Consider the following 11,920-nt stretch of genomic DNA (forward strand, 5'->3'; position numbering starts at 1 on the left):
GTTGTGCAAGCAAATAAGAGCAAAATTATGTCACGTAGCGATTTCCATTTTTTAGCGAATAAAAAGGAGAGGAGACGGGCCAACAGACAATTTCATCGGATCTTTCATTCCGAGCTCGTCCGATCCCATTTCCCTCGACAAGCCAACTGAACTACTGCTAATCATGAAGCCACCAAGCTGGCCTTATTCAATAATTAGCCATCACAGCTTGTGCTAAAGTTAAAACATCTCTGCTCTTTTCCTACGTCGTCGGTGCACTTGGAAATTCATTACAACCATGGTTAACTTTTTGAGATATCCATTCTCCTCCACTCCACTCAACGGATTGGGAGGAGAAACCTCTGTTTACGCATCACCCTACACTTGCAGCGCACAGCGAAAAATGATGACGCAGCCTTTGAAAACAAACTAGCCATGGCACCCGTGAGCCGTGAAAATGAAGGAACCACCATTGTGAACCCCTGCCCAGCACAATGAGTTGAACCAAGTGTTGGACATTTGTCACCCAACCCAACTGATCACTCCTTACCTTGTTTGCTTAGACATTGAGACGTCATTACCTAGTTGTTGATGATGGTGTGTATGTGTATAGTCTTAGCGTGCAAATAACCCAAGAAACAACTCATGGCCGAGAGTGTTTAGCAACATAACATTCCAAACGAACGAACCCTGGGCACGAGCTCGTGTTAGCAAAATGCTTGCCTTGAGAGCTAGCCCTGTTTGAGCTCCGGAGCTGAGGTGAGAAGACAAGATCCAGCTCCATCCCCACTGCCCAACGCCTCGCCCCCATTTTTAATCTGCGAGCCCTCCAACCCCAACCCTTTTTTAATTCGAAATTTTTCGAACCAAACCATCTCTCTCTCTCTCTCTCTCTCTCGTCTTCCTCCTCCTGCGCCTCCTCCACCCCCACCCCACCGCACAGCGCCCGGCCCGGCCCCAACCAGACAGCTCCGTTTCCCCTCCCCGTCCTTCCTCCACCTCGACCGCGCACCAAACCCAAAAGCGCAGCCGCATTCCCTCCACCTCCCCCGCTCTCGCGCCCCTCCCCTCCGCGTCACCCGGAGCGGCGGCGGCGGCGGCCGTGGTGGCGGGCGCCCTCCCTCCCGGGGCAGTGGCGGCGGCTGCGTAAGGGTTTGTTTTACCCGGAACAGGGAGGCTCTGGCGGGAGTGTGTACGGCCGCTTCGTGCTGGGGGCAGGCGCGGAGCGAGATCCGGGCCGGAAGGTGCGGGGGGTCTCGAGGGTGGCGCCGTGGCGTCGGCGTGATCTGAAATGAGATTGGGCCCAGAGGCGCGGTATTCGCAGCGGAGGTGCCGGCCATGACCACCAACACCAAGCGCGCCTACAAGCTCCGTATCCTCGTCAATTTGTCTCTGCTATTTCGCTAACTTTTTTTTTTGAATTTCTTCTCGGGGTGGTGCATAGCTGGCTTTCTGTATCACCGATCCATCGCTACTGCCGCGGCCGTTCAACCAGTTGTGCGATTTGATTTAGCAAATTTCAGAGCGAGCTTCTGAGTCTCAGTTTTCTACTTCTAAAATCCCCCTCGTTAAGATGAACAGGGATTTGGTGGTTGCGAGATTGGGTGGGTCGTGCATTTAGCTGTTGGCGATTATCGAGTAGTCGCCGCTTATTTGTTGTTGATTATTCGAGAAGCGCAATTGCTGGCGTCCTGTGTTTGTGAAATGTCTGAAGTGGTACATTGACATAGCACTAGTTTTTTGGGGGTGATTGGGTTGCTAAACTTGCGACATTGGAATGCCTTGACTTGCGTTTGGCGCAGAGGAGTTTGTGGCGCACTCGTCCAATGTTAACTGCCTCAAGATTGGGAGGAAGACCTCACGGGTTCTTGTCACAGGAGGAGAGGATCATAAGGTCAATCTTTGGGCTATTGGAAAGCCCAATTCAATATTGGTAAGACTTGTTTGTCTAGTGCTGTTGCGGACTGAATGTAAAATGTAGTTCTTAAGTTGAGCAGGAAAACAATTAGCTCACTCAGCAAAACTCTTGCTGAACCTTGAAGTGGTTACAAGATGAAAAATTTCACCTTTCCAACTGCTGGTAGCTTACCTAGCATAGTTCTCTTTATGCTGGTATTCAATTAACAACCTACTGCACAATAATGTGTTTGAGCATTGTGGGTTTAGTTAACATAGTGTCATGTATAATATTGTAGGGATGTACTACTTTATTTTATACACCCTTTTAACTTTTTGGTGGCTGTGCAGAGTTTATCTGGGCATACAAGTGCTGTGGAGTCCGTTGGTTTTGATTCCACAGAAGTTTTTGTGGCTGCAGGAGCAGCCAGTGGAACAATTAAATTATGGGATTTGGAGGAGGCGAAGAGTATGTCAATGTGGATATTTAACTTACTAGTATATGATTTATGGATGTTTCAGTAATTTTATCTCTTGGTTCATTTCCTATGCAGTTGTCCGCACTCTTACCGGACATAGGTCAAATTGTATGTCAGTTGATTTCCATCCCTTTGGGGAATTCTTTGCCTCGGGGTCATTGGACACTAATCTGAAGATATGGGATATAAGAAGGAAGAATTGCATCCATACATACAAAGGTCACACACGAGGGGTGAATGCTATTCGATTCACACCTGATGGGCGGTGGGTTGTGTCTGGTGGTGAAGATAATACAGTAAAGGTAAGAATTTGCCACTAAGTCAGTGTTATGTGTTTCAATGCCAGTTCTTGTTCTGGAATTCCATTTTTCTTGTCTTAACCCTTATCTTTGTGGAACTTATAATAAGTTTTTCCTTGGCAGCTCTGGGATCTGACAGCTGGAAAGTTATTACATGAATTCAAGTGCCATGAGGGTCAGATTCAGTGCATAGATTTCCATCCTCATGAGTTCCTTCTGGCAACAGGTTAGGTTAAGATTTTACAGTGCTGATCTATCTCTTAATTGTTAACTTTTCTTTATCCCTTTTGGTTGTACTATGTCTTGTTTATGGTTAATTCTTCGACTTCTGTCTTGGCATTTGGTTGAAGAAAAGACTCATCTGTTCATAGAGTTGCTAAATTAATTTACGTATATACACACTATTTAAAAGCAAGGCTTGACATTTGTCCGATGAATGGAAAAATTCTGTAAGCATGACATCTTAACTGAAAATAAGAACCCTGGCAAAGTGTAAATAAACATCTCTTTGATGCTGTAACTGGTAAAGTGTAATGTACCATATTATGGTTGTTTATGTGTTGTACATGTTCTGGATGTAAATAACTGTTCCATTGTTTGCCAAAATTCCAAATAGTCGTGTCCTGGTGTAATTTAGCTTGTTGTAAGTAAATCAGTAATTCATGTACTGTCTTAATTTTTGTTGTGAAATATCATTCTCGTTTCCATTTATAAGCTCCTCACTGTTCATCGGTGACATTTCCGAGGAGATGTATTAAAAACTGTGCATTTATTGGCATTGATTAAGAAATTCCATTTCTGTTCTTGTGGAGATGCATATTGTTTCCTGGCAGGTAGCGAAGCGGATTCATATGTTTCTGTGGGAACTCAAAGTAGTATATTCATTTTGAAACTAAATCTCTCTTACAAATAAAACCTGTTGCTTCACTCAGGTTCAGCTGATAAAACTGTCAAGTTCTGGGATTTGGAGACTTTTGAGTTGATTGGATCTACTGGACCTGAGGTATATTATTATAAGTATTCATTGTTCGTTTCGTTGTTTATTATTTGCCTTTGTAGCATCGTATATTTCAGCATTATGTCCTTAATAAGTAACTTGGGTGCGGGTGTCCTTTCTCTGTTCCATAAAAAAGAAATGGAAAATGAACAGAAAGAAACTAATATCACTCTGTTTTATGCTACTTTATACCAAAAAGAATCATATATGCATATTATGCAGCAAAATTGGGTACTTATTTGATTCATTTGAATTACTGTTTGATGTCTCCATCAAAATTATCAGACAACAGGTGTTCGATCCATGACATTCAATCCTGACGGAAGATCCCTGTTATGTGGGTTGCACGAAAGCTTAAAGGTAGTGCTATTATTTTCTCAAGCGATCATGCCATGACAGCTTCTTGTACCCCTTCACTTCCAGAAATAAACTTTTCTCACATGAGCAGGTTTTCTCTTGGGAGCCAATAAGATGCCATGATACTGTGGATGTGGGATGGTCTAGACTTGCTGATTTGAATGTTCACGAGGGAAAACTTCTTGGTTGTTCTTTCAATCAAAGTTGTGTTGGAATATGGGTTGTTGATCTGACGGTATGTTGGCTTCAGCTGCATTTTTAACACTGATCTGTTACCGCCAATTGGAGTCTTCCTTTTTGTTTTTTTTCCTGGAATGTACTAACAAAGTAATCAATTGGCAGCGTCTTGAGCCATATGCAACCGGTACATCAACTAAACTAAATGGTCATTCCGAATTGAAGACTGTGTCAAGCGGCACTATGCCTTTACAAAATGACAGTGGTTCAAAGGCAAACATTGGGCGATCATCACTTTTGCAAAATTCAGAGAATAACCTAAAAGCTTCTTCAGGAAGACTGTCGGTTTCTCAAAACTCAGATTCTGCACTAAAAGAAACAAAATCGACAGCCTGTATGTTCCTGTTCATCTCTTTCTACACATTTTTACATTTAATGGTTAAAGCATTTCATATGCCTTATCTGTCTTTTACTCTTCTTACCATACTGAAGCAAGCGGATTGGTCCCAAGCACACCACAACGGGCTGGAGTTGGCTCCAATAATAGATCTTTTGGAAATTCAGCCTTTGCATCTGGTGGTACCACCTTGAAGAGAAGTTCGTTGAGGAGTCACAATGCCTCTAGTGTTAGCAATTTCAGTAAATCTGATGTAGTGCCTGTGATTGTTCCAAGAACTAGCTCAGGAGGGGAGCTAGCTACTGATTCTAGAAGTGATGCTGCTGATGTGGCACCTGTTCTTTCTAAGGCAACCAGAAGGGTTGATCCTGCTACTGATTCTAGAAAGGAAAGTACTGATGTGGAACCTGTTGTTCCTAAAGCAAGCTCAAGAATGGAAATATCCTCTGATTCAGCACCTGTTGTTATTTCCAAGTCAAGCAGAAGGCTGGAGTCTGGTGCTGATTCCAAAAAGGAAAGCGCCGATGCAGCATCTGTTGTTGTTCCCAGGGAAAATACAAAAATGGAAATGGCCTCTGATTCTGCACCTGTTCTTTCAAAGGCAAGCAGAAAGGTAGATCCTGGTACCGATTCAAAGAAAGAAAGTGCTGATGCGGCACCTGTCATCCCCAGGGCAAGTTCAAGAACGGAAATGGCCTCTGATGCTAGGAGAGAACCTTCTGCTGGAAGAATATCGCCATTCAGAATCCAGTCAAGATATGCTGAGCTACGCAAGTTAACCCATGCAAAAGTTGATGCAAACAAAGTTGATAGCAGAAGTAAAAATACTGAAACAGATGACTTCAATTGCCAAATATTTTTCCCCCGGAGAAATGGTGTTTTTCAAACAATGAGTTCTGAAGAAACTCGTGAAGATATAAAGCATGGTGCAGTTGACAGGATGGCATTTTCGAATCCAGCAGAGTTGAATGCAAGTGTCCGCGGTGAGAATTGTATGATCTGTACCCACTTATCTATTTTATGTGCTGCTACATTTTGATTCGCATACTGTTTCACAATTGTTTGTGGTGCTTGATTTCCTTCACCGTGTGCTTAATGGACTAACAAGCTGAAATAGCTTTATTGCTTGCTATGTAAGTTGTGTTCCACACGCATGCACATTTTGCACGTATATGGCCCTACATGTATGCAATTATCTGATTGTGAGTTTTGTTAGTTGTGCATTCATGTGCACATATTAGTAATGCTATTAATTAAACCATATCTACAAAAATACATATAGCAGCATTGTACCATAAGGTGCCCATCCTCATAAAAAGGTTTATATTCTTCAGAATTGTGTATTTCAATCCACAGGCTTACAAGATATAGTCACATTTCCAGTATCTTTCAAGCATTAATGAGCAAACAATATACTTTTTAAAGGAAAGAATTAACATGTTTATTTGTTCAAGGTGCTTGACAGTTTGTAGATCTAGTTGTTCCGCATGTTTTGTAGTTTTCATCTGAATTTAATAATTAATCAATATCCTGTTTACTCAGCATTTACTGGATGAAGCATGGGTTTTCAGAGCTTACGTTCTGAATTGTGTGAGAAACACATTGTCTGTTATCTTGTTGAGCTATTAGCTATCTTTTTGTTTCAACAAGAAAATTTATTTTTTGAGTGATTGTGTCATTTGGTTCTGTTTTACAGATGTTTCTAGAATGCGTAAACCAAGAGATAACTGCTATGTTGAAGTTTCAAGAGCAGGTATAGTCATGCTATTTTTTTAAAATTGAAGATGCTACTATCTTGTGCTTCCAATAATATGTTCGCAGAATAATATGTTCAGTGGATTCGAATAAATCATCATGTAGGAAGAGCAAGGTCAAGTGTCTCTAATTGGGAAGGGAGGGATCAATCCCCTAGTCACGAAGAACCAACAACGAGCAGTTCTTCGCTGGCTCCTACAGGCCGTTCATATTCATCTGTACGTCTTAGACAAGCCATAAGCCTTTTATACGTTCTGTAACTTCTATTTTCTTTATGTTAATTCCTGAAGGTTGTAAAATGTTGTTGGCATTATTAAATGGCCTCGGTTCATCTTGTAGATTGATCTTCATGCATTTCCCCCCTTTTCTCCACCAATTAGAAGATACTGTGCTTGCTTTATCACCTGCTTTCATGTTTCTTAGTGGTTGCTGCTGCCCCATTCATTCATGTGCATGGATCATGGACCAATGATAGTGTATCTCTTAACCATTTCATCAATCATACTCTTGCCCCTGTATTACCTAAACCTATCATAATTCCCATTGAAATACGGTAAACTTTCTCTGATTCCTGTGAAATTATTGCGGCACTCATGCTTGCCTAGCTTGTGCTTACTCTATTGAAGAGTTGCAGATCTTAGACTTTGCTTGGCATCTCAGTTTATATCTTAAACTGCAAAGTAGGTAGAATTTGTAGCTCTCCAGCATGTATAAAAAACTCGGCCGGTGGGGGGAAAGACTGCCCCCACGGTATTTCAATAAGAGCTCAGCCAGCATGTATGGTCGCCTTTTTTTTTCTTTACGCTGAGATTTATATGATATCTTTTGTCTTTTCCAGAGAGGAAGCAATCAAGCTTCTGAAACTCCAACCATAGCTAGCGATGAGGATGTTCTATCCCTTCTAATGGAGCAACATGAGCTATTTCTAAGCTCAACACGGTCTCGCCTAACAAAATTGCAGGTCAGTGCAGTGCTTGACCAAGTTAGCCTTATTGGTTGTGTAATATATCAATTCTAGTGAAGAAAAGCATTTTGGTAATTTTAGCTTTTACTACCAATTAGTCAGATAGTATACATTCCCCAGGTTATTGATGAAAGGAAAGAATATGTATGCACCCTGTGTTTTGGTGTTCAAGATCATAATAGGGCCAATTCGATACTTTATCCTTGAATGTGTAGGTAGTTGACTTGCCAAGTGTGGTGCAATCACAGACTATGTAAATCGCTGTGTTGCTCAGTGGTGCAAAGCACCCATTTGGATTGATGATAGGCTTTTAAAGTGCAATTTCTCAAATGCTGTCTCTTTTGTTGACATGCAGATTATTCATCAAATGTGGGTAAGAAACGACATCAGAGGTGTTCTCTCTGCGATGGAGAAGATGTGTGATCATGCTGTCAGTACTTGGCAACTCTTTCTTATGTATGCAATAATCAGCATGATACTTATTATATGGTTTCTGGTAATTGCAGGTATCTGCTGATATGGCAAGCGTTCTGATGGAGAAAAGTGAAACAATCACACTAGATTTATGTACCTCCATCCTGCCTGTTGTCACTGACCTTCTGGAGAGTAAAACTGACAGGTACTTTGATGCAACTTTTGTGAGCGATTATGATGTTTTCTGGGATTATATCAGTTCATCATTATTGGGACGAGATTTTGATCGATTCATGTTTGTTGAGTGCCATCCAAGTGACCATCCTGATGTCTAATCGATTAATATATGCAGACACTTAGGCGTTTCATTGGAATTGTTGGTGAAGCTTGTCAGGACCTTTGGTCCAATGATACATTCAACAGTATCAGCAGGTCCTTCTTCTGTTGGTGTAGATCTTGAGGCAGAGCAAAGGTATTGTTTCAGACAGTTTGCTTCTATGAAAGGCCATTACTACAGTACAGGATGTGATTTGCTTGTTTTTTCATTGTAGGCGGGAGCGCTGCAACTTATGCTTCATTGAATTGGAGAAAGTAAAAAATAAGCTTCCTTTTCTTACAAGGTATTGGGCAATCTAAATATTATACCTCAGAGAATTTATACTTGTGATCTGTAATAGCCATGTAACTATGATAGCAGTGACCTGCATTTACTTCTTGGGCCATCTGAGTCAAAAGTGTACCATTGTTTCATCATTGCCAAACATAACTATCCACACAAAAATTGGGCAAAAGCTTCACTGCTATAATTAAACTGCTATAAACCTTTAGGTACATGTTATAGCCTACTTGATTCAGTTGAGCGAATTATTCATTGTAGCTTTGAGGCCGTACTTGTCTTAAGTCTTAACTAAATTTATGGCTTTCAGCCATTTAGTCAGCACATCAAGCTCTATACAATTTGCATTTCCATAATATCCATATCTTGATATTTTCTGCTACACTTCAACAGAAGAAAAGGGGCAGTTGCAAACGCAGCACAGGAGCTCACTCTTGTCTTCCAGGAAGTTATGAGTTGACTGAAGACACACTCATAAGCATACACCATATTAGAGTGGCACCTAGATATCAGCTGCTGCTGAGCTCTAGTTGTTCAATCTTGAGCTGTCATCAAGCTCCAAGGCCACACCAGCAGGAGAAACATTTTGTTGCTGCTGTTCGTGCCTTTTGTACACATGCTAACACAAGAGGGACTGACATCCATGCCATTTGGGAAGAGAAGCAGCCATGGACAATGACTTCAGCCACAATATTATGTGGGTGTCGTTTCATCGGCAGCTGAAGATGTTATAGTTCTGAATCAAATGGTGATGAAAAGGTAGATGGTGGGCTTTTCAAGCATTTGTATTCGCCATCTATAGTGTGTTGTGTGGATGATTCAGTCACAAGATTGATGAGTTTTGTGTGGTTGATTCTGTCACAAGATTGACGAGTGAAGCAAGTCATGTACATCATTTTTGAATATTTGATATCTGGATGACTCTCTTTCTTCTACTTCAAGCGCGAAAATGATTTCACTCTGCTGTTCAATGTAGCTTGTGGTGAACTTGTGCTTTCTTGGTCCGGCAAATACCACTCTGTTTGGACTGTTAAGACAAACTGCAGGTCTGTCTGGCATGGTAAAGAACGATATCTGATTGATTTGTACAGCATTATCTTTCTCTGGTTACGATCGTCTCGGAAAGTAAACACTGAACTTCCATTCATATTAAAATAATTGCAGCCAAGACAGTATGCCTAGACACAAACCTGTTTTTGAACGAAACTAGACACAAACCTGTAACCCAAACAAAAGATAGGCATCAGAGAGGCACGCATGCAGCAAGTGCCCCTCCTTATTCCTTCCGTCTACTTCAACGCAACGCACAAGATAAACTTCACCACAGGACTCAAGTCTGAAGGGCTCGATCGAGATCTCGGCCACGGCCCACGGCCCACGGCTCCGGCTCCTAGCAGGTGGGGACACAGGACTTGGTGCACTTGGCGGCGCACTTGCTGTGGGCCGAGAGCGTGCAGCCCTTGCCGCAGAGCATCTTCTTCTTGTGGCACTCCTCTTTGGTGAGGCAGCTCTTGCCCTGCTTCTCGCCCTCCTTGTTGCTCCCTTCCTCCTTGCCGTGCTCGCCGCTGCCGCTGCTGGTGCCGCTGCCTTCCGACGAGCTCTGGTCGTCGCCCTGCGTGGCCACGCCGCCGCCCGACGAGCTCTGGTCGTCGCCCAGCGTAGCCACGCCGCCGCTCGGCTTCGCCTCAAGCGGCTGCAACTGCGCCTGCATGTCCTTCTTCGCCGCCCATATGGCTGCCAGCGTCGCGCCCTCCGCGGCCAGCAGGCGCGCGGTCTCCTCGTCGATGTGCGAGGCGTCGCTCGGGATGGTCCGCTTGTCCTGCTGGCGCGCCTCGTACGGCGAGGCCGCGGCGGCGGCGCTGGCTGCCACGGCGAGCGCAAGGAGCAGTGACGCCACGAGGTAGCGAGAGCGAGACATCGCTGCAGCTAGCTAGCTATCTCGATGTAGGTTATGTAGTGTGTTTTAATTGTTTGGCTGATGCCAGGAGCGAACTGCAAGGCTCGATCGGTTCGTGGCTAGCTATTTATAGCCGTGCTGCGACGTTTGTGAGCTGGGCGTCAGCGATCAGTGCGTGGCTCAACTAATTAAGCTGGTTGGGTAGCAGGCGCCAACTACGTGCCCGTGATGGAGTGAGCATGAAGAGGTGGTGAGATGAATTCTGAGTGTTCTGTATATGATCTATTTTGACATGGACCAAAGCAAATAATTGCCATTCTAATTGGTATATTTTGATATATAGGGAGTAACTCAGTAAAACTAACTCAATTTTTGTTTGTTTCTGCTTATAAACGGCTTATCGGTGGAAATAAGCGAGAATCCTGCCAAACGCTTTGCTTATTTCCACCAATTCTCGCTTATGTGGTAAGCCGCTTCAAAGATTTGAACTACGAGAAACGAAAAGTGAGAAGCGAGAAAATTTTCACTTAGATTATAATCCAAACGTGGCTAGGAGAAGCGTATCCAAATAGAATATGAGATACAGCAACACATAGAGCGGGCAGCAATACATGCCAAGGACATGCACGGTATATATATGGGTTCGACAAGGAGACGACGGAGTGCCGCACGCGGTGAGGATGATCGACGACGTTCAAAACATTGGCATGAGAGAAAGAGAAGGGATCGGAAATCCATTATACGGACATGCATGTAGCTGAAGGATTCCATTGGGCACCGAGTCCTTGAGGTGTGGCCAATGTGATTGCAGAGTGTTGCTGGCTGCGTAATCTCCTACGTGAGCTGCACTTACCCGTTGACAAGGCAAGCATCATCTTTTGCGACAATGTCTCCGCCGTATGCCTCACAGAGAATCCGGTGCACCATCATTGGACCAAGCATGTGGAACTCGATATCCACTTTGTTCGCTAGAAGACAACACTTGGACAACTGCATGTTCTTCGTGTACCAACCAAACACCAGTTTGCAGATATAATGACGAAGGATCTTCCAACGACGCTATTTGAAGATTTTCGAGACAGTCTATGCATCGAATTAGCCGATGCATTGGTGGGGGGGAGGGGTTGTTAGTGTTGTAGGATAAGGTAGCATGACTGATTCTTTCCGTTAGTTAGATCTTGGCCTAGTCTTTCGGCTGCCACATCATCTGTTACTGACGGACGTGCATGGTATGCTTTTATGTGTATAAAATACACCTGAGATGATCAATGCAATCCGTCGATTGCTTCTGTCCCTCTTTCATTTTTGATTAAAGTCCCATACTATCCAGAGTTTCAGACAACATTACCACGACACTGATGAGCTAATGATGAAAATTCACAACTCGAACACAACAATACATAATTCCTAATGGTAACCAAGATAACCGTTAAAGAAACATGGTGCTCTCTTTCGGCCTGCGTTGAAGTAGCGCCCCGCTACTACTCCCCGGGGTTGGGCAGGACGGGGTGTTGGACGACCATGGTCGGCACGACAGCTGGAGCATCCCCATGCCACCACGGGCGGGGACGGGGAGGGGGACGCCGGTGGTGGGGGCGAGGACAGGTGACGGATCCGCTGCCATCGTCGCGAGGATGGCCTTCATGCGCCTGGCGGCGCTTGCCATCTCCAGTGTACCCTTCTTGGCGCAGAA

The 11,920-nt window shown here is 43.8% G+C and overlaps 2 protein-coding genes across 3 annotated transcripts; one reads left to right on the forward strand and one right to left on the reverse strand.

Annotated features, from left to right (window-relative positions):
- The first annotated feature begins 861 nt into the window (after positions 1-861).
- LOC117847264 (katanin p80 WD40 repeat-containing subunit B1 homolog KTN80.4) lies at positions 862-9,265 on the forward strand. Of its 2 annotated transcripts, none has more exons than XM_034728440.2 (18): positions 862-1,351; positions 1,782-1,912; positions 2,227-2,344; positions 2,430-2,656; positions 2,777-2,879; positions 3,586-3,656; positions 3,936-4,010; positions 4,099-4,242; positions 4,350-4,578; positions 4,677-5,564; positions 6,278-6,334; positions 6,442-6,554; positions 7,175-7,297; positions 7,656-7,730; positions 7,807-7,919; positions 8,067-8,186; positions 8,266-8,334; positions 8,724-9,265. In XM_034728440.2, the coding sequence occupies exons 1-18, from the start codon at positions 1,318-1,320 to the stop codon at positions 8,788-8,790; spliced, it is 2,757 nt and encodes a 918-aa protein (XP_034584331.1). In that variant the 5' UTR covers positions 862-1,317; the 3' UTR covers positions 8,791-9,265. The 2 variants fall into 2 exon arrangements, with proteins under 2 accessions (XP_034584331.1, XP_034584330.1); XM_034728439.2 differs by having other exon boundaries at positions 867-1,351; positions 4,677-5,573.
- Positions 9,266-9,451: 186 nt separating this feature from the next.
- Positions 9,452-10,335, reverse strand: LOC117847266 (uncharacterized). Its single transcript, XM_034728446.2, has one exon. The coding sequence runs from the start codon at positions 10,246-10,248 to the stop codon at positions 9,721-9,723; it is 528 nt and encodes a 175-aa protein (XP_034584337.1). The 5' UTR covers positions 10,249-10,335; the 3' UTR covers positions 9,452-9,720.
- Between the last annotated feature and the right edge of the window lie 1,585 nt (positions 10,336-11,920).

Source organism: Setaria viridis, chromosome 3, assembly GCF_005286985.2.
Source record: "Setaria viridis chromosome 3, Setaria_viridis_v4.0, whole genome shotgun sequence".
Classification (NCBI taxonomy): Eukaryota; Viridiplantae; Streptophyta; class Magnoliopsida; order Poales; family Poaceae; genus Setaria; species Setaria viridis.

Coding starts and splice junctions, on each gene's coding strand:
- LOC117847264 (XM_034728439.2), top strand. CDS start 1,318: ATGACCACCAACACCAAGCGCGCCTACAAGCTCC. Junction 7,298..7,655: donor CTCGCCTAACAAAATTGCAG/GTCAGTGCAGTG, acceptor GTTGACATGCAG/ATTATTCATCAAATGTGGGT. Junction 7,920..8,066: donor CTGGAGAGTAAAACTGACAG/GTACTTTGATGC, acceptor TAATATATGCAG/ACACTTAGGCGTTTCATTGG.
- LOC117847266 (XM_034728446.2), bottom strand. CDS start 10,248: ATGTCTCGCTCTCGCTACCTCGTGGCGTCACTGCTCCTTGCGCTCGCC.